The following is a 23,945-nucleotide window of genomic DNA, read 5'->3' on the forward strand; positions in this document are numbered from 1 at the left end:
GAGAATTCAAGCATCTCAATTGAATTTGTGGTTTAATTAATGATCACTTTGCCGAGGCAAGGCACTTGATACATCAGCCCGCCAGCGTCTGATGGAATGTGGAGAAACCCAAATGTTCTTGAGAGCGCCTAAGACCACAGTGATGACAGGCCATTTTGGAAGACATAAGTGCACACAACAACAGTCTGGAGAGGCAGTCAGGGGCACTTCTCTTATTTACCTTTCAGCAGACAGAGCTGTATCGCTGCTAGGCTACTATAACACAGGACTGTAATCACATCTAATGCATTGGGCCCCTCGTGTTTTTTTATTTGTTAAATGGGTGATTAGGGTTGTCTGGTCCTTCACGTAGGTGTAGACTCTACTGAAGTTTAAAACGATCTATGTGGGGAAATTCCACTGGTGCAATAGTTGTTGAAAAGACTTTGCTACCCTAGTAGTACTGTACACGACAACAACATTACACAGGGCCATTACTATGACTCGATCATTGCCATTCTGATAATAGCAGATTTATAATGGGGTCATGCAGATCAACCCATCACCAATATCTTATTGTGATATACATGCCAACAAATACACAAACACTTCAATTCTCTGATTTGTGAGCTATGGTGTGTAGTTTCTGAGATGACAAATACAGAACCCATGTACTAAAACCAGGCCTAGGGCCCTACCGTGGCGCAAATGGTAGGGCACTCGTTTGCTCTGTAGCCGACCCGGGTTCGACTCTCGGCCAAGGTCCTTTGCCGACCCTTCCCCGTTTCTCTCTGCCCACTCGCTTCCTGTCACTACCTTCACTAACCTGTCAAATAAAGGCAATTAAAAGCCCCAAAAATATGAATAAAACCAGGCCTAGAACATGCTTGGTGGTCTCCTAGTCCCCTCCCATGTCTTTCTCCAAACACATTTGCTGGATCTCAAATGGCCCACTTGTGCACTTCGGGCACTATGTTTCAGTGCATAACCAACACGCCATACACACTGAGACATGAACACTGAAGTGCACAAGTGCACCATTTGAGATCCAGCACAATGGAAGAAAGAATGATTTCCAATAAAATGTGTGGGACATATAGCCTCGGCAAAGATATCCAGCTCTATTCTTAAGTCAAATGAAATCTGTTGAATAAAACATAAACTTCACTCATAACTGGGTTGGAGAGACACTGGTTTTTTTTTTTCAAGGTGTGACTCTGTGAAAGTGCAAATTGGGCCTAAATGAACTGCACAAGGACCCATGGATCTAATCTGATGACTGTGTTAAACATATCCCTCTAGAACATAAACTCTCATCAACTGCAGGCCAATCTGGAATCGTGTTTACACAAATCTTTCAAAGTGAATTTTTCAAGTGTTCTTCGTATGTCTTTTGAAGAAGGTGAGAAGCCTGCTTGATTCCAGAACATGCAAACCAGAAATCATGGCAGATGTAAACAGAACATCCTTTTCAAACGGAAGCAGGAGGAGAGACTCAAAACACTTGCACGACGAGGGTGGATTTAAACAGCCTAGTCTGGTTAATGCATGTAGGTTTTCTTGTCAACCTGTACCCCATTCAAACTGACCAAGTCAGCAGCAAGTGCGCAGTCGCAGGCCGGAATAGGTTGCCAAAACGCCGTCCAGAGGCAAACGTTATCTCAAACCTCATGTCACTTCTGCGTCCGTGCACGTTGTTCCATATTATAGGTCTATTCTAAATCAACGAGTAACCTATTTGGCCATAAGTAGCCAATGGAGGTCTTGGGCCACTGCTCATCCATGCAATGGAAGAACAACAACACAAGAACAGCGGGGAGGGAATATGCGGTTTCATTTCAGATGTCTATTTTCAGACCTAAACGTCTGTACTGATTGAGATAACGGCAATTACATCGCTTGGGTAGGGAATACTGGATATAAATAGCGATGTACATAGACTAGCTATGGGAATTTCTGCTGTTGAACGTAGAGCATGTCACAACACTGTCTCAGTTATGACAATTCTTGAAGGCAAATGCGTCATTATTTCTTTCAACTGTCGACCCTTTATTCATGGCCACATCTATGCCTTTATAGCTAGACTCGCTCTGTCTATGCCGGGTCTGGGTAGTCCACAATTACAGAATGGTTCATTTGGACTCGCGAGCAGTCGCGTTTATGGAACGCCTGTTCCAATGGAATCTCCAGACAATAAGACATGCATTTGCCTACCTGTGCTGTGCGATAGATCGATGCTCGACTCGGCGAGGATGTTCGGGTCACTTTGAGATCTCCCTCGCTGCTGCAGCATGCATTGCTCCATTCCATCCGATGCAGCCATGGGGGTAGCAGAATTTGTGGATAAATAATGAAAACTCTGATGGAGGCAACCAAGGTCAGAACCGACAAGCAGCGAAGCGAATATTGGGCTCCTCGGTCTGACAGCCGCTTCAGCATCCAGTGCGCGTGAGGGGGGGAAGTAAATCCTACAGTGTGTTTGGAGCGTGTGCACGCGCGTGTCTCTGTGGGAGGGAGACGTGGATGTGTGTATCCGGGCAGTGAAAGGGATGGTGGTACCCAGTGAGCGTCGACCACGTAGGCTGGTCTATGTGTGCCACCGTTGACAGTTTGCTTGGAATCATGTGAGATAATATAGCCTATGGTTTCAATTCTATTTCCCATTGATTAAAAAACACTCGAGTTCCTCCAGACAGTGTAACAACCTCGTCATCGTTGTGCCATTTAATTGGCAGCATCCTCCCCTATAGCCTCGACGAGAGCATATCTGGGTATGGAATGGGGGTGGCAGACCCAAATCGGATTTAATTTAGTCTGATGGAGCTCAGCCACCCCTTCTATCAACAATGAAACCCGTGCGTAAAGAGTGTCCCATCGCCTTTGTGTGCGTTTCAGCAGTCCAATTTGTGTGATCTGAAATAGAACACTAGAGCGCATTTCTTTAAAATTATAAGATATATAGTCGTCTGTAAACAATGACTGTTGTGAATTAAGTATCAATTTAGTGAATATATAGACTATGGGAAATAGCATGAAAACCACATTTCCTTTTGGGGTGTATTTAACACCGCCAGGAAAATGAATAGGCCTAACTTAATCTATGTCACGGCATATGAAAATAATGTTCACAGCATCTCAGAGAAAATCAAATGCATGATGCATCAATCAGTGTTTTCTCAAAGATAAAAGCATAAGTGGAGTTGAACTAGAACTAGGCTGTATTAAATGTGGAAAGCCAATTCATTCAGTCCTCAATCCATGCGCAGTCACTGGGGGTGATGGGTTCGCTGATGATTCCTATTGGGCAAGTCAGACTCACGTGACCAGGAAGCGCTGTTGCCTCCACAGCAAGTACTGAAAATGGCAGCTCACCGCTGTGTTACCTTTCTGTTAGCCTCCACAATTCTTTGTAGTTTGCTGGTTTGTTACGTGTTCTGCGATTCTGAACCAGTGAAGGAGGAGACAGCGCATATTTCCAAGCCAAATGAAGTTTTTGTAGAAGATGATACGCTTGTGAAAGTTGCCAACGAGCAGCCAGCCGTCGACTCCGACAGTAAACCCATTGAGGAAACGCACGATGACAGGCAGTGGCAGGCCACAGAGGAAGAGGCAATTATGGCCAAACCTGAGCCGGAGGAGGACATTGCACCTCCTTCGCCCTTTAAAGACGAATTTAAAGAAGAGTTGGTGATAAGACCTTTGCATTCGGGGGACATCTACGCAAGCTTTCAGTTTCGCACCCTCTGGAATACCGATTTTCTCCAAGGCAAAAGAGGTAAGCAACTTCACTCACAGCACGCTAACAACAAGCTAGCTATGTGTTCTATCATGCTTTTGACTTGTTAAATTGATTACCAGCTGTTAGCATGGCGGATTAGGCTACTATGTGTTTGTCCCTGTCATAAAAATCCATCATATATCTACCAATGTGACATGTCATCTAGACTTGAAGACCCTGCCCCTTTTAAATCATTCTGTCTTGTTTTGTTTTTTCCTTTCCAGTGTCCCACTATCACCTCTTCCCCAAGTCTCTGGGCCAGGTCATCTCCAAGTTCTCCATTCGTGAGATGCACATCTCCTTCACCCAGGGCTACTGGCGCACCATGCAGTGGGGACAGCCCTTCTTGCCCTCCCCGCCTGGAGCAGAGCTCTGGGTGTGGTTCCAGGACACTGTCACAAAGTTAGTATTCTATCTATCTATCTATCTATCTATCTATCTATCTATCTATCTATCTATCTATCTATCTATCTATCTATCTATCTATCTATCTATCTATCTATCTATCTATCTATCTATCTATCTATCTATCTATCTATCTATCTATCAAATTGTGTTTCAGCTAAAAAATATATAAGTGGTCATCTGCCCTCAAGTGTTCAGCTCAGGTGTGTGTCTGTGTTTGCAGTGTTGACGGTGCATGGAAGGAGCTGACCAATGTCCTGTCAGGGATTTTCTGTGCCTCCTTAAATTTCATCGACTCAACAAACACTGTGCAGCCCACAGCTTCTTTTAAGCCCCTGGGTCTTGGCAATGGTGAGTTTGTTTGTCATTTGTGAATTGATAGAATAGTTGGAATTTACAGTCAAGCTTGTTTGTCGTTATTGTGTTTAAAGTTTAAACTGACAAGTAGGGATTGCATTCTTATTACTGGTAAATTATACCGTTTTATGTGTACAATACAGTTAATAATGTGATATTAAGGAACAGAATGTTCCTGAGTGGATCCGAAAAGTGACCCCGACAATCAACGCCCATAACCTAAAATAAATGTACCATCCCTCATTTACCTAGATTTCTGTTCAAGCACAGGGCGTTAGCATCTCATCCAGTGTTTGATTCTGCTACTTCATATTAGTTTCAATCATCTTATTTTGACATCATAGCTTAGTCGCGATCACTACTGACGACAGTACATGGCCGCACAGAAAGTATTTTATGTGCCTTGAGAAATTGTCTATTCTTTGTACAATGCGTTCTGAAATATCAGATTAATTACTCCCAGAAAGTAAGAGTGGTCCTTTCCCCTCTGCAGTGACAGACTCCCGCTTCCTGCGTTACGCCATGCTGCCGCGTGAGATTGTCTGCACCGAGAACCTCACACCCTGGAAGAAACTTCTCCCATGTGGCTCTAAGGTACATAACACACAATGAAAGCCATCTGTTTACTGTCAAATTATCAGTGTTTATATATGTTTCCAACAATAATGGTTTGCTTTAAAAAAAATAATAATTAAAAAAAAAACCCTCTTCAGTGGCATGATGACAGGATGAAAGTCCCGTGTTTTACTTTGCCGTCCTCCAAGAGCTGTTTGGTTAATTTCATATAATGAGATGAGAGAGATACAAAACTCATGTTGCAGAAAGAAATGGAAATTATTTGTAATTTTGTGCACAATATTGATATCATAATATCAATGTTGTACATAAAATTACAGATGATGTGCGTGTGTGTGCGTGTGTTTGTTAGTTACGTGGCAGTGAGCTGCACTCCGCACTTGTGCTTTTGTTTCATATTCAGTTCAGTATTGTTGAGTTCTCGACTAACCCAGTATTGCTTTCCCCTTATGAAGGGAAACCTCTAGAACCTTATACATGTATACATGATACGACTAGAAATGCACTCCTCCGTGCAGACCTCCGCCAAGGAAGCTGTTTGATAGAACATTTGACTATGTTGCGCCCTCATTAAAGCGTTTCTGTCTTGTTTTTGTGGAGTTAGAAACTGTAATTTCAAAATTCACCCTTTACCGCAATGGGGAAAATTCCTGGATCCCAAACTTGTTCCTTTTGTCATTTCCAACAACTCCACAACATTTCACCTAAATCCGTGCATAACTTTTTGAGTTATCCTGCTGACAGACAAATGAACAAACAAACAGACAAACCAACAACCAAAAACATAACCTCCTTGGCGGAGGGAGTAATACAACAGTTATAAAACAGATGGGCCATGTGTCTGAGAGATTGTAAAGGAGCACTGACACCTGGTGGTTAAAACTTTCATTGCGGTCCACGTTCAAAATATTCAACAGCATTCTCACATAACAGCCTCTCAAAGCTCATTGTACAATAAGGATTTCTTGCACACTGTACATGTTTGCTCTGACAAAAGTCAATAAATCCAGAAAATCACACATTCTTATCACCAACATACTCAACAAAGCAGATGTATAAACAAATTCTTTATATAAGCATGAATCATTTTAAATTCTCATGAAAACACATACATTTAAAGGACCAGTTCGGTCATTTACAACATCCAGCTGTATTTTCCAAGCTACCCATGTCTTGGCAATATCCGAAGACGCAATTTTTTTTCACCCAACCCTCACAGTGTTGTTTGCACGGAGAGTTTGAATTGACAGCTTAGTCAAGGAGGCAGCATGTTACATACATGTTTTAAACGTCTAAACGTGCTCCAAAAATCACCAAAAAAATATGCAACATCAGCAGACACCTGCAAATACAATACATAATCTAATAATGCAACTGAAATATCCAGAGGTGAGTCACTGTTTATGTAAATTCTACCCTAAAGGAATGATTTCTTAAGTTTTCACAGTGGAGAACATTGAGGGCTGGCATCAACAAGGCCAATATACTCTATATACTATCGCTACAAAGTCTGCCACATTTTTCTTCGCTCTGTTAAACAAAAGGTGCCCCACACATTTTTCAAACTTGTGAGAGGAAGCGAAATGCAAGTTAAAGGAATTGTCCACCCTTTTTTGATTTTCACTTATTTGCAGTATTTCCAAGCATTATTCATGAATGTGCATATCATTTTCTTCTCAGTTTTTTCAGCACTTAGATTTATTGGATCAGAATTATCAGCATAGCTTATCATGATCACTGGAAGTGAATGGAGGCATTAGCATCAAGCCACAAGTGATCACAGGACATGATTACATTAATTTTAAGGTACTTTATAAGTACATTTGATGATGTTTTGTTTGCCCTCATAAACTTGCATTGCTACGCTTCATTTGGCTTTACTGTTAAACTAGGCAATGGAAACGTATAGACGGAAATTATATGCATATTCATGAATAATGTTGGGAAATACTGCAAATATGTGTAAATCAAAAAAGGGTGGACTGTTCCTTTAATGCAATGCCATTTGATAATAGCCCAGCACCAGAGAGGCCACACACTGTGTGAATACTTCTGAAGTGACATAAGTACCGGTATGTAAATATTGATATGAGTGATTCTGATGTGAACATTTCGTCAAGGATCACACTAAAAAATGCTGTTGCCTTTGGTATGCATTGGCGCTGCATTGGTTCACCTCTTAAGCTGCATGCAAAATGCTGTGACTGCCTGTTTCTCATGCGGCAAGTCAGAGTGATGAAATGCTCCTGGAGCTGCAACTAAGAAATGGGCAGTAAGCAGGATCAGACAGCGCAAAACACAAACAGACTGCATAACTCGAGCACAGAACTGCCAAAGGCTAGCCTGTAGTGTGGATGGCAGAGAAGTACGCAATTTCATAACGGCATGCATGTCTCAGTCATTTCAAATGATTCATCACTATTTTGTTACACCTGCAATACATTACTTATAACCACTTTTAAAGGCATTTTATGTATGATGTTGTGTGCCATGCATACTATTGTTTTCCCCTCAATACTCAACAGCAGTAGCAGAAAGCTAATGTATCTGCCTTGAGTGCTGTGTCCCATTCTCGCCTGCTTCTTGACAGAACATTCTTTTGTGTCTTCTTTCACTTTCTTTCCCTTTAGGCTGGACTGGCAGTACTGTTGAAATCAGAGAAACTGTTCCACAGCAGTTTCCACTCAGAAGCCGTGCACATCCGCCCTGTGTGTCAGGTAAGATACTTATAGATCTTGGTTTTTTTGTTGTTGTTTTTTTTAATTTTGACTTCATTTATGACAGGAAGCGAGTTTAGAGAGAGAGACGGGGAAGGGTCGGCAAAGGACCCGGGACGTGTGCCCTACCGGTTGGCCACAGCAGGGCCCCTTAAGCTTTTATAGGATAAAAAGGCCTTAACCTTGGATAAAAGCCTTAGTAGGGAAAAATAGATGTAACCACCCGAAATACTTCCTCCATTATCTCTGGAGAACATGACCGGTGGTGGTTGCAGTGTCATGTTTCATGGAACCACAGTGCTTAATAAGTCAGAAGTAAAACAACCCCTTTTTCTAATTGCGCCTTGAAATGAAAGTACCCTGTTGTGTTGGACCGCTGAACTGAAAGTCCCTTGTCATTGTGTATCCTCCTGGTCTGCTCACGATGTTAATGGATTGCAGGATGCTGAGTGTTTGGCGCCATCTTGGGAGCTCCGGCAGACTCTGAACGTGGTGTTTGATGTGTACACCTCAGGCCAGGGGAAAAAAGGTGAGACCAATTTGCAACTGTCAGACACTTTATGTCTTTCATTGTCATTTGCAGCACCTCATAATGGGTGGGATGAAGAGGGGAGATGGGCTAACAATAGAGCTAAGGCCTACAGTCCTAGAATAGCTGAATATCAGAATATCAGAATAGCTGCCATCATTCACAGTAGCTGGTGTTTGCTAATCACTCTTGCTAATCACAGTAGTGTGTCTCTGTGTACAATAGAGCAGGGCTGTAGTAATAACAGTAAGCAAGTCAGGGGTGCATTTCTCGAAAACATGGTTTCTAACTTCGGTAGCTACTTTGTTGTTTGCAATGCAATTTCCCCATTGACAACTACCCAAGATGCTTACTGACTAGCAATTACGGTTTTGAGAAAAGCAGCCCAGAGTTGTTCCAAGTACCGGACAGTAACAGAGTTGTGAAGATAATTCCTGTTTGTTATTGGGACCATACAGTGCACATTTGTAAGACATGACAAGAAGGCAGCCGTGACGAGCGACCACCATGTCCAGGAATTATGGCACCAGGCATACGATGATCAGGAGGGCACCTCAGTCAGAGTGGAGACTGGGAAGTTATTACCTGTGACCCTTAATTTGGCCACTAGTCTCTTCAAGACTCAAGACCCCTTAACCACGTGTGTGTGTGTGTGTGTGTGTGTGTGTGTGTGTGTGTGTGTGTGTGTGTGTGTGTGTGTGTGTGTGTGTGTGTGTGTGTGTGTGTGTGTGTGTGTGTGTGTGTGTGTGTGTGTGTGTGTGTGTCAGCAATAATAACATTTAAACACTACCTTGTACAGTGTCCTTGGATAACCTTGAAGGTTGACTCAAATGAAGTTGTTGTTGTGGGTGTTCTTTAACTCATTGAGTGCCAGCTATTTTCAAATTCAGACCAGGGGGTTGCCAGGCTTTTTTCAACATTTGTGTGTTTTTTCAAGAGCCATAAAAAATTGAGTTTTTTGTCCATGTGAACAACAAACATACCAGATCAACGTGTTGGGTCCCACCCCCCATAAAAAAAACGCAATTGACTTGATATCAAGTCTTTGGCACGGTGCCATACATTCTGAAAAGACGCGTTTTCAAATCCATGGCACTCGAAGAGCTACAAAGCTCTAATCTGCAGGATGGAAGTGATTTATTGTATCATCTTATGATAATCTACCTGTCTTGATCTTCAGAGTGGTCCCTGTTCAAGATGTTTTCCCGTACCTTGACTGAAGCCTGTCCTCTGTCCTCCTCCAGTAAAGTCTATGTGGATGTAACAGATAACCCAGAGGTGGGTACATTTTTTTTATTTCAAGATATGTGTACGTGTGCCGTACAACCATGGGTTACTTGGCAGTATGTGGTTTTCTGGCTGCCCCAGAATAAGAAGTTTGACGATTCATGAATACAAGTCAAGTCAGCTTTATTGTCAGTTTCTTCTATGCACAGGTCATACAAGGAAATTGGAAAGTGCCATAGTAGGGCTCCAGATTGACTTTTTTACTTGACCAGTCAAATGGCTAGTAGATGTTAATCTTACTAGCCAAACACACACTCACTAATGGGCCAAAGTGGCTAGTAAGTTGGAATTTTCTACCAGCCAAACTGAAATTTCACCACCATTTGGCCAGTTAGATGCCTGATTATAACCGTCCTACTATGTATGTTTGCTCTATAGAGAGGCTTGCCGCTGGTTTTAAGCTCCATTGCCCAGGAAGATGGATAATGACTGCTGCTACTCAACCCATGCGTTATGATTTTGGGTCATTGACGTAGCCGTGTTTCACCCACAGGGGGAGCTGTTTGACTTGCTCCCGGCCTCTCCCCTGCTGGAGCAAGCGGTGGTGCTGGGTGACAGGCGGACCTATGTGGTGTATGACCTCCACAACAAGGACACCTTTGGCAGCACTCGATCCTTGAACCCACTGGTGCGCTGGAAAGGAGACAGTGGTGAGTTACAATTAGGGCTGGGTTCAAAAGATCAATCTGCGATCCAATATCGATTCACGATTGAAAATTGCGATATCGATTCACAACTTTGTGGATCGATTTTTTTGCAGATGATTATAGGCGCTATTTTCTCAACCACATCCTGTAGCTCTCTTTCACATTCATGTAGGCTACGTATGTAGGTATGTACAAATACACACGGTCTGTTCAAGTAAATAGTGCCAGTCTCATCCCACCTTTCTCTCTCATACCAAGTTTCCTGCTTGTTTCTTTCATACCAAGGTATGTCATGTTTGTGTGGGCATCAAATGTTAATGCTGAGATATTTTAGTTTATACAGCCGGTCTTAGAATTCTAGACATAAATGGGTTAAAGTGATAACCCAGCAATAAAGAAGATCAATATCGAATCAAATTTAATCGGATCATGGGTCGAATTGGATCGTGACCTTCTGGATTGGAATCGAATCGATCCCGGAAATTTGGATCGATTCCTTAGCCGTAGTTACAATACACACTGCAGACAAGAGGCCTTGGCACAAAGGTGGACATTTCATCGCTAGTTGACTTGTGCCAGTTAGTCCAATATATACTAGGCCTATATTGAGCTATACCTTCAGCTCCATAAATATTGTAACACTGACACAATATTCATCTTTATAGCTTTATACACCACTACAACTGATTTTGAAATGAAACAAAAAAAGAGTTAACTTAAGACTGTAGCAATACTAGGAGAAAGTTTGCATGAGTGTCTGCACGTTCTTGAATGTGTGTACCTATGTACGCGTGTGTGTATGTGTGTGTATGTGTGTGTGTGTGTTTGAATGTGGAGATGGAGGTGTTAACGTACGTGTGTTAAACTATAAGTATGTGTGTGTGCAGATTAGATGTTTATTGACGCCAATGTCCACCTTACAGTGTGGATAATGCTATAATGCCAAAATGTTTTTGAAGATTATGGGAAAGATATTGGTGGAGTTATGTTCTGCCTTATATTGGTGAATCCAAGTATGAATATACACTTGAAACCCAAAGTTTACTTTGTAAACCCTGACAATCAGAAAACCTCCCTGTTGCTTCAGAGGCTATAACAGACTTTGTTCATTTGTCAACAGTTGATAACAAAAAAGAAGAGGGAAAAACAAATCAATTTCAGCAGGCTGTGTGCACTATCAGGCATAATGCTGCCCTCCACTGGTCTAATCCAGAACTATGCAACTACATCATAGTGCGATTATAAATTAGTTCATTTTTTAATCGTGTTAATGTTTGTGTAGTTAATTAATCTAATTCAATCGTATTAAGTCCCAGAACTCGTCAAAAATTCTCAGATATCCTTCTACAAGCTTTTATGAATATCTGTTAGGAATTTTAACCTATTCTTTGAGACAGAAGTGATACACGTAGCTGGGCCATGCGTGTAGACCACCCTACACACACACATGCCATTTCAGCTCTGGCCATGAACACTCAGGACAATTATTTTAGACCATGGCTTTGTGATGGACAATCCAAAACATTCACTTTGTTGTCCTCAGCCCATTTTTAACCAGTTTGGCAGTATACTTTCAGTCAGTGACCATTTAGAAGATCCATCCGCCGCCAACCATTAACTTCTCGGGAGATGTTTTGAGATGTGTTAATATTTTGACACATACTGTTCTTTCTTCATGATGAATCCATCTATTTTGTTATGTGTGCCACTGCCACCTCCTCCTGCAGCAAAACTTCCCTATAACATGATGCTACCACCCCCATATGTCAAGGTTAGCATGGTGACAGGTGTTCTCAGGCTTGCCAGCGTCCTAATTGCTCCTCAAAACTGATGGTGATCAAATGGATAAAATCGTTACATATTAGTTTCATCAAACCACAGGCCTCAGAAATTAAGGTACTTTATTTTTCCCTGTGTGTATTGGCAAACTGCCATCTGTCTTGTTTATCTGTCTTTCTTTTGGCCACATTACCACCATTATGTTTTCAGGAAAAAGGGGGAAGAGTATGCAAGCTCAGAAAACCATTCTAACTTTCAAACATTTCCAGCATTAGCCAGACTCTCGCCACACCCTTGTGTATTTCCGCTTAGCTTTGTGAGCACCCACCACAGGATTTTCAGAGATGTAATGTAGTCAAAATGGAGAAGGGAAAAATAACTGAAACGTGACCGTTGTTTCAGCAACATTGGCCGCTCGCATGGACCCACTCATCGACATTCTGTAACATTTTAGAACAGCTCATAAAAATGTCAGACAAGTTTGTCCCCAATCACGTGCAAGGATTTTTTTTTTTACAAAACCATGCGTACAGAGACCTATGCCAATGGCAGATGGAGGTGGGAATTTCAATGTCAAAAGTAATGGCAAGGTGGTCGGATATGGAGAGATCAATGCTGGAAGTATTATGGACATAGCACAAGACAACACATAACATGTAATGAATAGTGGCCCACTAATGGCTCTTTTCCTCTGCCGGTTTACTGGTAGGCGTATAGCTCGACACGGCGCGTCTCGGCCTCCACTTTTTGGAAAGCAAAAAGTGGCGGACGATTTGCGCTCTGTCGAGCCGTAGGCCTACCAGAAAAACGGCAGTGGAAAAGAGGCATAAGATCACACCTGAAAAGGACCAAAGCTGCATGGGATACTACAACATATACTGTGTACACAAAAGTCCAGTGTATCAGGGCTTATTCATATGGCCTAATCAAAAGAATTTATAAAAAACATCTGAAGACTGCAATTTTTACAGAATAACTGGGCTAGGTTTTCCGTTTGAATCTGGGCTTGCCATTTCTTAAGGAGATGTTCAAGGCAAGGCAAGGCAAGGCAAGGCAAGTTTATTTGTATATCGCATTTCATACACAGGTGCAACTCGATGTGCTTCACAAAACTAACAAATGTAAAAAGAAAGGAAACGGGGAAGAGAGAAGGAAATAAAATTAGAGTCAAAGAACATTTAAAACATTAAGATAAAACATAAGGTAAAAATAATAATAATAATAATCAGTGTTACATATTTCTGTTTCTGCTCCATTAATATCCCTTGTTAGCTGCTTAGGATGGGTCATCTGTGGAGAGTGTTTGTAATGTAATGTAATGTAATGTAATGTAATGTAATGTAATTGTGATGGAGGTGTTCCTGCACAGTCCGTCCCCTCGGGGACATGAACCTGTCACCTCAGAGAACCTGTCAATGGTCCGGAAATGGGAGTCACAGTACGATACCGCTGGACTAAAGGACCAGTCCTCCTGCCCAACGGCATCGACACTGTATGAGGCTTTTGGGAGGGAGGTTTACTAACATTCCTCGCCAACTCTGCTAGTTAGCCTTCGTTACATACATAATGTAATGTAATGTCTCTGTCTGTCTCTCCAGGTGAGATGCTGCGCCCTCTGCTCCACAGTGAGCGCTACGTGGCCGGCTTCGGCCTGCAGACGGGTGAGATCCACACGGTCATCTACAACCACCACCCGTACCGCGCCTACCCCGTGCTGCTGATGGAGACCGTGCCCTGGTACCTCCGCCTCTACATACACACCCTCACCATCACCAGCAAGAACAAGGAGAACAGACCCAGTGAGTGTGCTGCTGTGCCGTCTAACGCGGATGACAGATTACAGTGTATATATTATACAGCAGCAGCAGGGCTTTCAATTGCCTTTTTTCATCACCCGCTTAAATTGTTAGTAGATTTTAATCTTACTGGCCAAAAACACACACTCACTAATGGCTCAAAGTGGCTAGTAAATTGGTGTTTTTTACCAACCAAACTTAAATTTCACCAGCATTTGGCTGGTTGGCTGGTGTTAATGTTGAGCCTTGTACAGCAGTATAGAGAGAAATACAGCAGAGAGAAACATCTAATTGAAGCAGTGCTGCCCACCCCATTAATAGGAATAGGAATGCAAAACAGCCTCTAACAGGATCACACACACACACACACACACACACACACACACACACACACACACACACACACACACACACACACACACACACACACACACACACACACACACACACACACACACACACACACACACACACACACACACACACACGCCAGTCCTATTGATGTTATTTTGTAGCCTCTCATTCACTCTCTCTCTCTCTTTCATTAGTTTGAGTTTGAGTGTGAGGTTTATCACTAAACCTGAGACCGTGAGGCCGTGGCCGTGGTGAAATGGACTAGTCTGCTTTTGAAAGATGTCCTTGAAATAGAGAAGAGTTCTCTTGGGTGGATGTGTGGCTAGATTTGCGGCACTGCTCTGTCAGCTTCTTATTGTGGCCTACATGCAATTGAACAAGCACAATGAAATCGTTTGGGTAATTCCAGCCACTCCATTGCTCAGTCCATTCTTGGTTGTATTATCAGGACATTTGACTATTATTGAAGGCCTCACATAATAACCTATTTGTGGTGTATTATTCATCATGTCTGAAGGTGAGTATAAAAGTAAATAAGCATTGAAACCTTAAAGGTACACTGTGCAGGAAATGGTCGAAAAATGTACTGCAACTATGCTGCTCATTGAAACTTGGTTGCCTATTGCCAAATATGATCTTTTTATGAAAGTTTTCTAAGTAATAAACTAATATTTTCTAGTATGGTCCAAGTACAGTCATTTTTGTAGATAAAAATGGATACTTCTAGAAATTCAAAATGGTGGACCATGGAGAAGATCCTCCTTTTCATGTAAAGTGCAATTTTTCTAGTCATAATGAATACTTAGAATTTGATGGTGGTGGAAAGTATTCATGAAAAAGGTAACATTAGTGAATGGGTAGCTTGAATTCTGGAAATAAACAACAACAAAAAAATCTTACACAGTGTACCTTAAGTGTTGTTCTAAAATAACTTGTATGATTTTTTTTGTTAGGCACTGCCACAATAAAAAGCCCACCAAAGGGACTATTGAATTGAATGAGAACGGCCAACTGTGCAGCATGAGCAGTACCTGTATGTAGCAATGCATTCAGTTGTCCATCTGCCCCGTAGGCTACATTCACTACCAGCCATCAAAGGACCGGCTGAAGCCTCACCTTCTGGAGATGCTGGTGCAGCTGCCACCAAACTCGGTGACTGAGGTGACGGTGCAGTTCGAAAGGGCCCTCCTCAAGTGGACCGAATACACACCTGACCCCAATCATGGCTTCTATGTCGGGTAAGTCTCTCTCCCCACCCCCCTTTTTTATTTCAATGGTTACTATCCTTGACGGTCTAATCCAGTGATTCCCAACCTTTTGTGTCTCATGTACCCCCGAAACCATTTCATTGTACCATGAGTACCCCCTAATTCATATTTTACATTGCTTTTTCTATTCCAGTGTGACTTTGCTCCATGCATTTGTTCAAAATACATTTTCCCAAGTACCCCCTGCAGTATGCTCCCGTACCCCTAGTGGTACACGACGTACCCCTGGTTGGGAAACACTGGTCTAATCCTTGAGGTTTTAATTGGGAACTAGTCATATTTCATAGACATTCAGTCTAATTTGATAGTTTTAATAAGTGGCAAGTTGAATAACAGATGAGGTGTAAGAAAGATCTGAGCCAATCAAGATTTATGCAACAATTGACTTATTTGGCAACAAAAATGTGCCGTGTTTTGGTCCTCTTGGCCTAGATCTGCTCCCTTAGACATTGTAGGCCAAAATAAGTTGTTTTTTTATTGCCAAAAGGATGAAAAATTGTTTGCAAATCTTAAGTGCCTCATATCTTATTTGCTCTTTGATAATCTAGGCTCCTCAAAATACAAAACATTAGCACTCCAAAATACCCGTTTTGTTCTTTTATCAAATATAAACGTGTTTGCACTGGTTGATATGAATGTTTTGATGTTAAGGTCCTCGGTTATCAGTGCCCTTGTGCCAAGCATGGTAGCCATGGACACCAACAACACCAAAGACCGTCCTCTCTTCAGTAGCTTGTGAGTACCGCACAAAAATCTCTTTCAACTAATGTCAGAACAGTAGCTGCTCTGCATATGCATAGTGTTAAGGTGGGACTAAAACCACAAACGTTGAGTTGAGTAGACTTTATTAATCCTCGAAGGGGAAATCATTTGTTTACACTACTTGACGTGTCGCTGCATAGCACATTCATAGTTGCTGTTATACACTTTGCATAAAGGATTCAAGACTGTTTCGTAAGACATTCATACCAAGCCTTTCATAGACATGGAGGACAAAAGGACAGTAACTTGTCTAAATCAGTAATCATTGAGAGTTCAGAACAAAACCTGCAATGCTGCTTTGTTTAATTTTTATTTTGATAAGTTGCTGTCCTTCCGACCGCTAGGTTCATGAAAGGTTTGGTATGAATGGGTCATGAAACAATCTTGAATGCTTCATGCAGGCTTTATAACAGCTGCTATGAATGTGTTATGCAGGAACATGTCAAGTTAAGTGTTACCAATTATTTTACTACCTGTCCATCCACACAACATACAGTATGAGACAGGGGACCAGTAGTTTGATTGCTTCCATTGTTCCATTCAAAATATTCATTGTAATACCATTGTGGAGAGAACATTTTTGTTGGTCAACCTGTTCCATTTAAGGTTAAAAAAAAAAGGTTTCATCTTGAAGAATCAACTAGTCAGAAAAATAGGAGGTGGCATTTGTAAAACGTAGCTTTTCTGTGGTTTTCAGTGTGTAACTCTGTTATCACTTTTGTCGCTGTTGTTTTCACCTGTGGTGGGCGGGCCACACAGCTTTCCCTGCAAAGAGGAGTCCAGCTACTTTGCCCGCGTGTACACCGAGCCCTTGCTGGTCAACCTGCCCACGCCCGACTTCAGCATGCCCTACAACGTGATCTGCCTGACGTGCACGGTGGTGGCGGTGGGCTACGGCTCCTTCTACAACCTGCTGACGCGCACCTTCCAGGTGGAGGAGCCTAGCCCGGGCCTGGCCAAGCGCCTCGCCAACGTCATCCGAAGGTGGAGGGGCGTCCCGCTACTCTGATCTGAGCAGCGCATATTGACCCCTTTTTTAAGAAGTTACGTTGTCACTGACTGCGCGCGCATTGTTGGCTCAAACACACACACACACACACACACACAGTGCAGACCCTACAGTAAAGAGAGAAGACATGCCGTCCTGAAGAGTGTACGGTTGTTAAAAAAAAAAATAAAAAAAAATCCTAAAAGTACACTTGTAATGCTATTCTGAGAGCAAATAGGCTGTTCCAGAAGCATAGGAGATTTTTTTTTTACAAGAAATTCAACGTACTGACTGGACTGAGGACACCATCAGGAATGCCCTTGTCTGTGGCGCCCACTTTATATCGTTATCAGTATCGTGACCATCCATTTTCTTATTTCGGAAAAAAAACACCTGGCTTGTTTCTTTACAAATGTGCGGTACATGGTCGATTCTGCTCCAACAATGCGCGCGCAGTCCCGATTACATCACATCTGTGTACAAACAGTAAGGGGGTCTATTGATACACAGAACACTAGATGTCACGTTCAGACTTTTTGATGTCTTCATGGAAGCAATGTTATCCATGTACAAAGAATGTCAGCAATCAGATATAGCCACTCATTCCAATAGATCGAGGTAGTCAGTCAGCGCAACATCTAGTGTTCTACTGTACTGGAGCAAGGAGCCAAGACATACAGGAAATACTCTCCTCCAAGAAGTATGTGGCACGCTGAACTCTGCCGATTAATGGCGAGAACACTGTGGAACTGAAAACAGTGCTGCTTGCCGGGAGACATGGAGGGGGAAGGATGTCCCCTTGAGATGGTGAATAGTTTTACCTGTCAAAGATGGCTTTTGAAATAATTCAGACAGAAGATGAAATGATAGCTCATCTGACCCACTTTGGGACTGGATTTTTTTTTGAAGCACTGATTGTTGTTTGGTGCTTGCCTTCTTTTTTTATTTATCTGAATGAAATTGAACAAGCAAAGTCTTGAAAACATCTGTGTCATTCAGAAGAAGTATCCAGCCACTCCCATGCTTGGGGCATTACTGGTTATGTTCTCAGGACATCTGATTATTATTGAAGGCTTTACTACTGAGGACACCTGTGCCACACATATTGCACTGTTTTTTTATTTGTGTTGTTTATTTTTATAAGTTTGTCAAATGACAAACAGGGTGAAAGGAATTAATTATTTCATTGTTTTGAACTGTTCTTTACAGATGAAGTGTCTCATTATTTATTTTTGTTCTTATGCTCTGTCCTTAAATTAATTTGGTGATAGGAACTCCACACTGCCCAGCATTGTTTCAGTAATTGGACTTTTGTGCAACCCAATTCAGATCATTTAGCAAAGAACATGATGTACCCTATTCTTACATGTGGGCTTTTGAATGCAACACGGCATGCAAAGCTTGGCATATCTTGCCATTGTTGAAAAATGTTGATTTTAAAGTGTGAGCATGCACGTGCACACACACACACAGATATGCAAGCAAGCACAATTTAGTACTGTTTTATTTGGCACATAAAACCATTTATTTTGGGAGTTAAGTATCCATTTCTGGAAACATTTGGCAGCAGTCGGTTGTTGAATGATGTTATGGTCTAGCTATTCGGCCTTAAGTCATAGCTCCTTTTCTGTCCTAGACTTAACAAGCATCTTGTCTTAATTTTGGTTCTATTGCTCTCTTTTTTTGACCTGAAGGCTTCTCAAAGTAAGAGATTATGAATTAAAGGGGAAAAAAGTTACAGCGCTCTTCTGAATTCTTGTTCTGTGCTCCCCTTGTCTTGTTCAGCTCTGTATTTTATTGAAACGGCTCCTAAGGGAGGCTTGAGGAGGTTTTCACATCTCCTTGATTTTTTTTAATTTTATTTCTGTCAACAAGCCCAGCTTGGATCCAGCCAAGCTCCAGGAGAGGAGTCCATAGCCTACAGAGTTCTCTTTCACTGCCAAGCAAATTGTACTGCACGTGTTTGGCACCCAAGTGTGGAAAATGGGTGTTTGCATTCCAAAATGTTGATGGCCATGTCGAGCTACCCAGTCGGTCCATCATAGCCACCCAAGCTTGATAGGGGTTCCTGGAGGACAAAAGGGGTCTAGGCAGCCCAAGTAACTGCAGTATTAGGGGCCAGATGTTGCCACAGTGGTAGAATGAGTAGTGAGATGGACAAACATCTCAATGTTGATTTACATTGGATAAGGATGGTTACAAAAAGTCTGTGTTTTCAGGTTGTGTTAGTGATAGGCTATGCATACGATACACAAACATTAGATTGGACTCTAACAAGGTACAGTCATTTTATTTGCCTTTAATCTTGTTAATTACATACATTACAAAATGCACAATTATACAAATACTAGAAAGACACTTGGACGTCCTTTGAAAACCACAGAATTACATACAACGTTAAGTTGTAGTTTGATAACATAGTCTACTATATAAATGCAAAACTAAGATACTGGTGTCTCGAAGTCTCGGACCCTACTGCGTGGTCCTGTTAGCATGGCTCTGCGCAGGAGTGGCCACAGGTTGTCCGACAGCACTTCTGCTCCGCGGGGCACTGGCCGTCATGGTAGCAGTACTCTGCGCACATTGGGGTGCCCTTCGGTAAACCACAACGCCCGGGTTTCACTGAGAAAGACATAAACGTGTAAGTAATTGAGTAGCCTATAACAAAATAATAAAACAAAAGTCACAGAAATCTCTGTCCACGGGGACCATCCATCTGCCCCCCCTGGTTCCAAATCTGACCTGTGTATGGAGCCATGCACGTGTGACCACATCCATTGTGGCAGCATTTTTCATTCTCTGGGCAGTCACTGTCGTCGGAGCAGAACTCTGCGCACACCCCTACGCCAATTGTCCTACTGCGCGGGCATATGCCTGGTTTTGCTGTGAGGAAAAGAACAGAGAGGGATTACAATATCCCCAGACAGACTTCATGAATGGCGTGTTTAAGCCCTGTTCACAGCTGTTATTGTTTTTGTCCTGGTCAACTTAAGCCAAGGCATGGAAGAGTAAGTGGCAACTGCTTACTGAATGCAGGCGGTACGCAGACAGATCCACAGTCAAAGATGCAACATTTATCGTCTCCTGCGCAGTCATCATCACAGACGCATCCCTTACTAGAGGGCACCACGTTCAAACGCCGCGGGCAGTGGCCAGCTTTCCATCGGGTCACTTGGATGGGGAAAAAAAAATCAGGGGTCGTAAAGAGTTCATGTGTTGGCTGCGGTAACCGAGTTCAAAACATTATTATTGAGATTCAATAGCTGGTAAATCTGATAAACATTAGGTGTCCATTAAAATAGAAAGTCCCACCACAGAACGCAAGGAATACTGATGGCAGACAATTAAGTTTCTGGTAACAGACAGCAGATTTATAATCCTGGTTACCGGCATGACAAAACTCCTCCATAACTACTTGACTCCCGTTGTTTTCTATTACTCGTCGTCTAAATTAAGGCATTATTTTTGGCATTTAAATTGATTTTTACGCACACAGCTGACAACCGCGGGTTATGTTATAGAAAAATATCCACTGTGTTGGGTGCAGGTCTAGGCCTACTTACCTGTTTTATTCAGTCCTGCCACAGGCTCTGCGCATTCCATCCCCATTATCATCATAAGAACGGGAAACGCGCAAAGTGCCAGCTGCCTCATCTCTCCGTCCACTTGGTTAACAATCACAGGACCAAACTTGTTGGAAACATACTTTAAATTGGATAGATTAGAATAGAGGGCGGAGGAAAGGAAAGAATGTGGAGTCCTGGATCCTCAGGGTCCTGAGGCCGTTGGATTTCAGCACACCCGCAACAAAAGGGATCAGCTGCCTCTGGACATGCTCAGCAATTTAACTTGCTTATGGAGATTGTTGCTGCAATACGCGCTGTGGTGTTCTGTTAATCTAAATAACACACCAGTTAAAGGTGATCAACTGGGTCTGGGTTTCACACAAGCTGTCTCCATGGCTGACTCAAAATGTCAATGACCTACTACTGTATCCTAAACATGCCAACACACTCCAACTTGTTTTTCCTGTATGAGACTGTACTGGCACCTAGTGGCCACATGACAGAATAATATAATTTGGCACCACTCAATTCACAATTCTGGTACTTTGATTAAAAGTTGGCAATTTGAGAGTCCTAGTGTTGCAGTCTTTAATGGTTTGCCCCGGAATATAGTATATAGACTTTCCTGGACACTTAATGAAAGATGTCACTGCATACAAGCAGAAAGGTTCATCGAGTTTGAAATATTCAGGGTTTTTTTCAAACACTCCTAAGCCATTTCTAGAGGAGACACCCAGTGGGTTGACGACTCATCAGTCTGAAAGGGTGAAATGCAAGAGAAAAGATGAAGTGGAACAGCTGACCGGTTGCTTTCGTATTTCCAAAGTGTTTATTTCCTCTAAATGCATCATCAAATCCCTTTAGTAAGCCCATACATCCATACATCTCAAACAGTACTTCTGTTATAGCTGTATGCATTTAGTCCAAGTGTCTAGTATAAAATATATAGGTATAAGAGCAGCACAAAGTCGAATATTCCATTCACATCATATATATGTCAGGTGTGTAAAGGCACTTTTGAAAAAAGACTCTAGGAGTGTGGTGTTGAGTTGTAATAACCTATTCATAAGCCGTCTTCACCGAACTCTGAGCAACAGTTTCAGAATGTCTGTAACCTGCAAGAAAAACAACAGGTTGAGCCATACATTTGTCTGAAATAAGTTTGATAAAAAAGCAAAAAAAAACCTAACAAAGATAACATGCTGTCTAGAAGATTGGCATGCTATAACATACAGTGTGTCCAAAATGTGCAAGTCAGTCAAGACATTAGGGCAATGCAAACAACATGACAGAACACAGAAGTATACACAACACATGATGAATAACGTTGGTAACACTTCCAAATAAGGGGCCATAATTAACAGTAAAGTAGTTACAACCTAATACTTAAGTAAGGGTTAATAATCATTACTTAATGCCACATTAGACACATATTAATTGTTATTAATGGATTAGCAAGCAGTTACTTAACTATTAGATAACTATTACCTTGTGTTACAAGTTAATAGCATATTATTATTTAACTAATAGATAAGTAAGGACACAGTTAATAGTTAAAGCGATGGTTCGGAGTAGAATCACCCTAATGCCATTTGAACCGTGACACCCATCCACCTTTACACCCGAAGTGTTTTCTGCCGCAGACTTACATCAACAGAGTTGCCGTGTTATTCGATGTTTATTCCGGTTAGCTTGACTCAAGCGCATATGGATACTGGGCACCGTCTCCAAACTTTCCCCACAAAAATAACATGTCATTACACCAAACTTCTGCAGTAGCACAAATATGGTCTGTACTCACAAAACGAAGCATTTGGAAGTTTGGAAATAGTCCAGGAGTTTAGTATTATCAACACAAGCTGAATAGCTTCTCTACTGCTAAAGCTGTGCCAACGTTACTTCCGTCATATGAGACAAGCCCGTAAAAGTCTTCAACAAACTTCCAGACGAGAGTGTTAAAAAAGTTTTCACTGAATTGTGATTAAGGCTTATATTTTCAAGGCAATACTTAAAATATATTTCAAATCTTACCTACTATCAATTAGACAAGGATTTTCGTTATCAATACTGATGCTGAATTCATTTCCATTGTGCATATTATGAGCTTCGTTGAGGACTCTTACATGCTTGTCTTAGATGACGGAAGTAACGTTGGCGCAGCTTTAGCAGCAGAGAAGCTATTCGGCTTGTGTTGATAATAATAAACTCCTGGACTATTTCCAAACTTCCAAATGCTTCGTTTCGTGAGTACAGACCATATTTGTGCTACTGCAGAAGTTTGGTGTCATGACATGTTATTTTTGTGGGGAAAGTTTGGAGACGGTGCCCAGTATCCATATGCGCTTGAGTCAAGCTAACCGGAATAAACATCGAATAACACGGCAACTCTGTTGATGTAAGCCTGCGGCAGAAAACACTTCGGGTGTAAAGGTGGATGGGTGTCACGGTTCAAATGGCATTAGGGTGATTCTACTCCGAACCATCGCTTTAAGTAGCTATCAGGTCATACTTAACTAAGGACCAAAATTAACACTTACTTAATACAAAAGTAAGGCATAACTAATGGTTAATTAATACTTAAATATTGAGTTTTGGGACCCTTATATTAGAGTTGGCTGAGGATAACTAATGGTTAATTAATAGATAGATATTGTTGTTTGGGACCCTTATATTAGAGTTGGCTGCGGATAACTAATGGTTAATTAATCGATAGATATTGGTGTTTGGGACCCTTATAATAGAGTTGGCTGAGCATACCTAATAGTTAATTAATTAATCTACTGTGACATCTAGTTTTCACTCGTTCAAATCACTGTAATAGTTGCAACAGGAGCGATTATATAGCAAGGATTGGACGTACACTTCTCAATGATGGTGGGGTGATGAGATGTAATTTTTTCATGTACCATTCACTAATTTTAATGGTAAAAACCCTACAATAAATGCAGAACATTATGAAGAGTAATAGTTTTGAAGCAAAACTAAACCATTCCTTTGTGATAATTAAGTTAATGTTTGAGAATATTAGCTCCAAGAAGTGCAGTGCATGATGGGTACGCAATCTACAGACAACAATATTTCGGTATTATTTAATCATTAGATTAGGTACAGTTAATAGTTAAGTAGCTATTAGGTCATACTTAACTAAGGACCTTAA

The 23,945-nt window shown here is 41.7% G+C and overlaps 2 protein-coding genes across 2 annotated transcripts; one reads left to right on the top strand and one right to left on the bottom strand.

Annotated features, from left to right (window-relative positions):
- Positions 1 to 3,332: 3,332 nt before the first annotated feature.
- On the top strand, positions 3,333 to 18,960 carry pigt (phosphatidylinositol glycan anchor biosynthesis, class T). The gene is made up of 12 exons (XM_063208038.1): positions 3,333 to 3,754; positions 3,982 to 4,159; positions 4,386 to 4,513; positions 5,013 to 5,113; positions 7,726 to 7,812; positions 8,254 to 8,341; positions 9,522 to 9,619; positions 10,122 to 10,278; positions 13,653 to 13,853; positions 15,277 to 15,442; positions 16,124 to 16,207; positions 16,994 to 18,960. Exons 1-12 carry the CDS (start codon positions 3,340 to 3,342, stop codon positions 17,241 to 17,243), a joined length of 1,953 nt encoding a protein of 650 aa, XP_063064108.1. The 5' UTR covers positions 3,333 to 3,339; the 3' UTR covers positions 17,244 to 18,960.
- A 118-nt stretch (positions 18,961 to 19,078) lies between these two features.
- wfdc2 (WAP four-disulfide core domain 2) lies at positions 19,079 to 21,236 on the bottom strand. Its single transcript, XM_063208039.1, has 4 exons — positions 20,786 to 21,236; positions 20,250 to 20,393; positions 19,965 to 20,105; positions 19,079 to 19,844 (listed from the first exon to the last, which is right to left on the bottom strand). The coding sequence occupies exons 1-4, from the start codon at positions 20,874 to 20,876 to the stop codon at positions 19,711 to 19,713; spliced, it is 510 nt and encodes a 169-aa protein (XP_063064109.1). The 5' UTR covers positions 20,877 to 21,236; the 3' UTR covers positions 19,079 to 19,710.
- Positions 21,237 to 23,945: the final 2,709 nt, after the last annotated feature.

Source organism: Engraulis encrasicolus, chromosome 10 (genome assembly GCF_034702125.1).
Source record: "Engraulis encrasicolus isolate BLACKSEA-1 chromosome 10, IST_EnEncr_1.0, whole genome shotgun sequence".
NCBI classification, from domain to species: domain Eukaryota; kingdom Metazoa; phylum Chordata; class Actinopteri; order Clupeiformes; family Engraulidae; genus Engraulis; species Engraulis encrasicolus.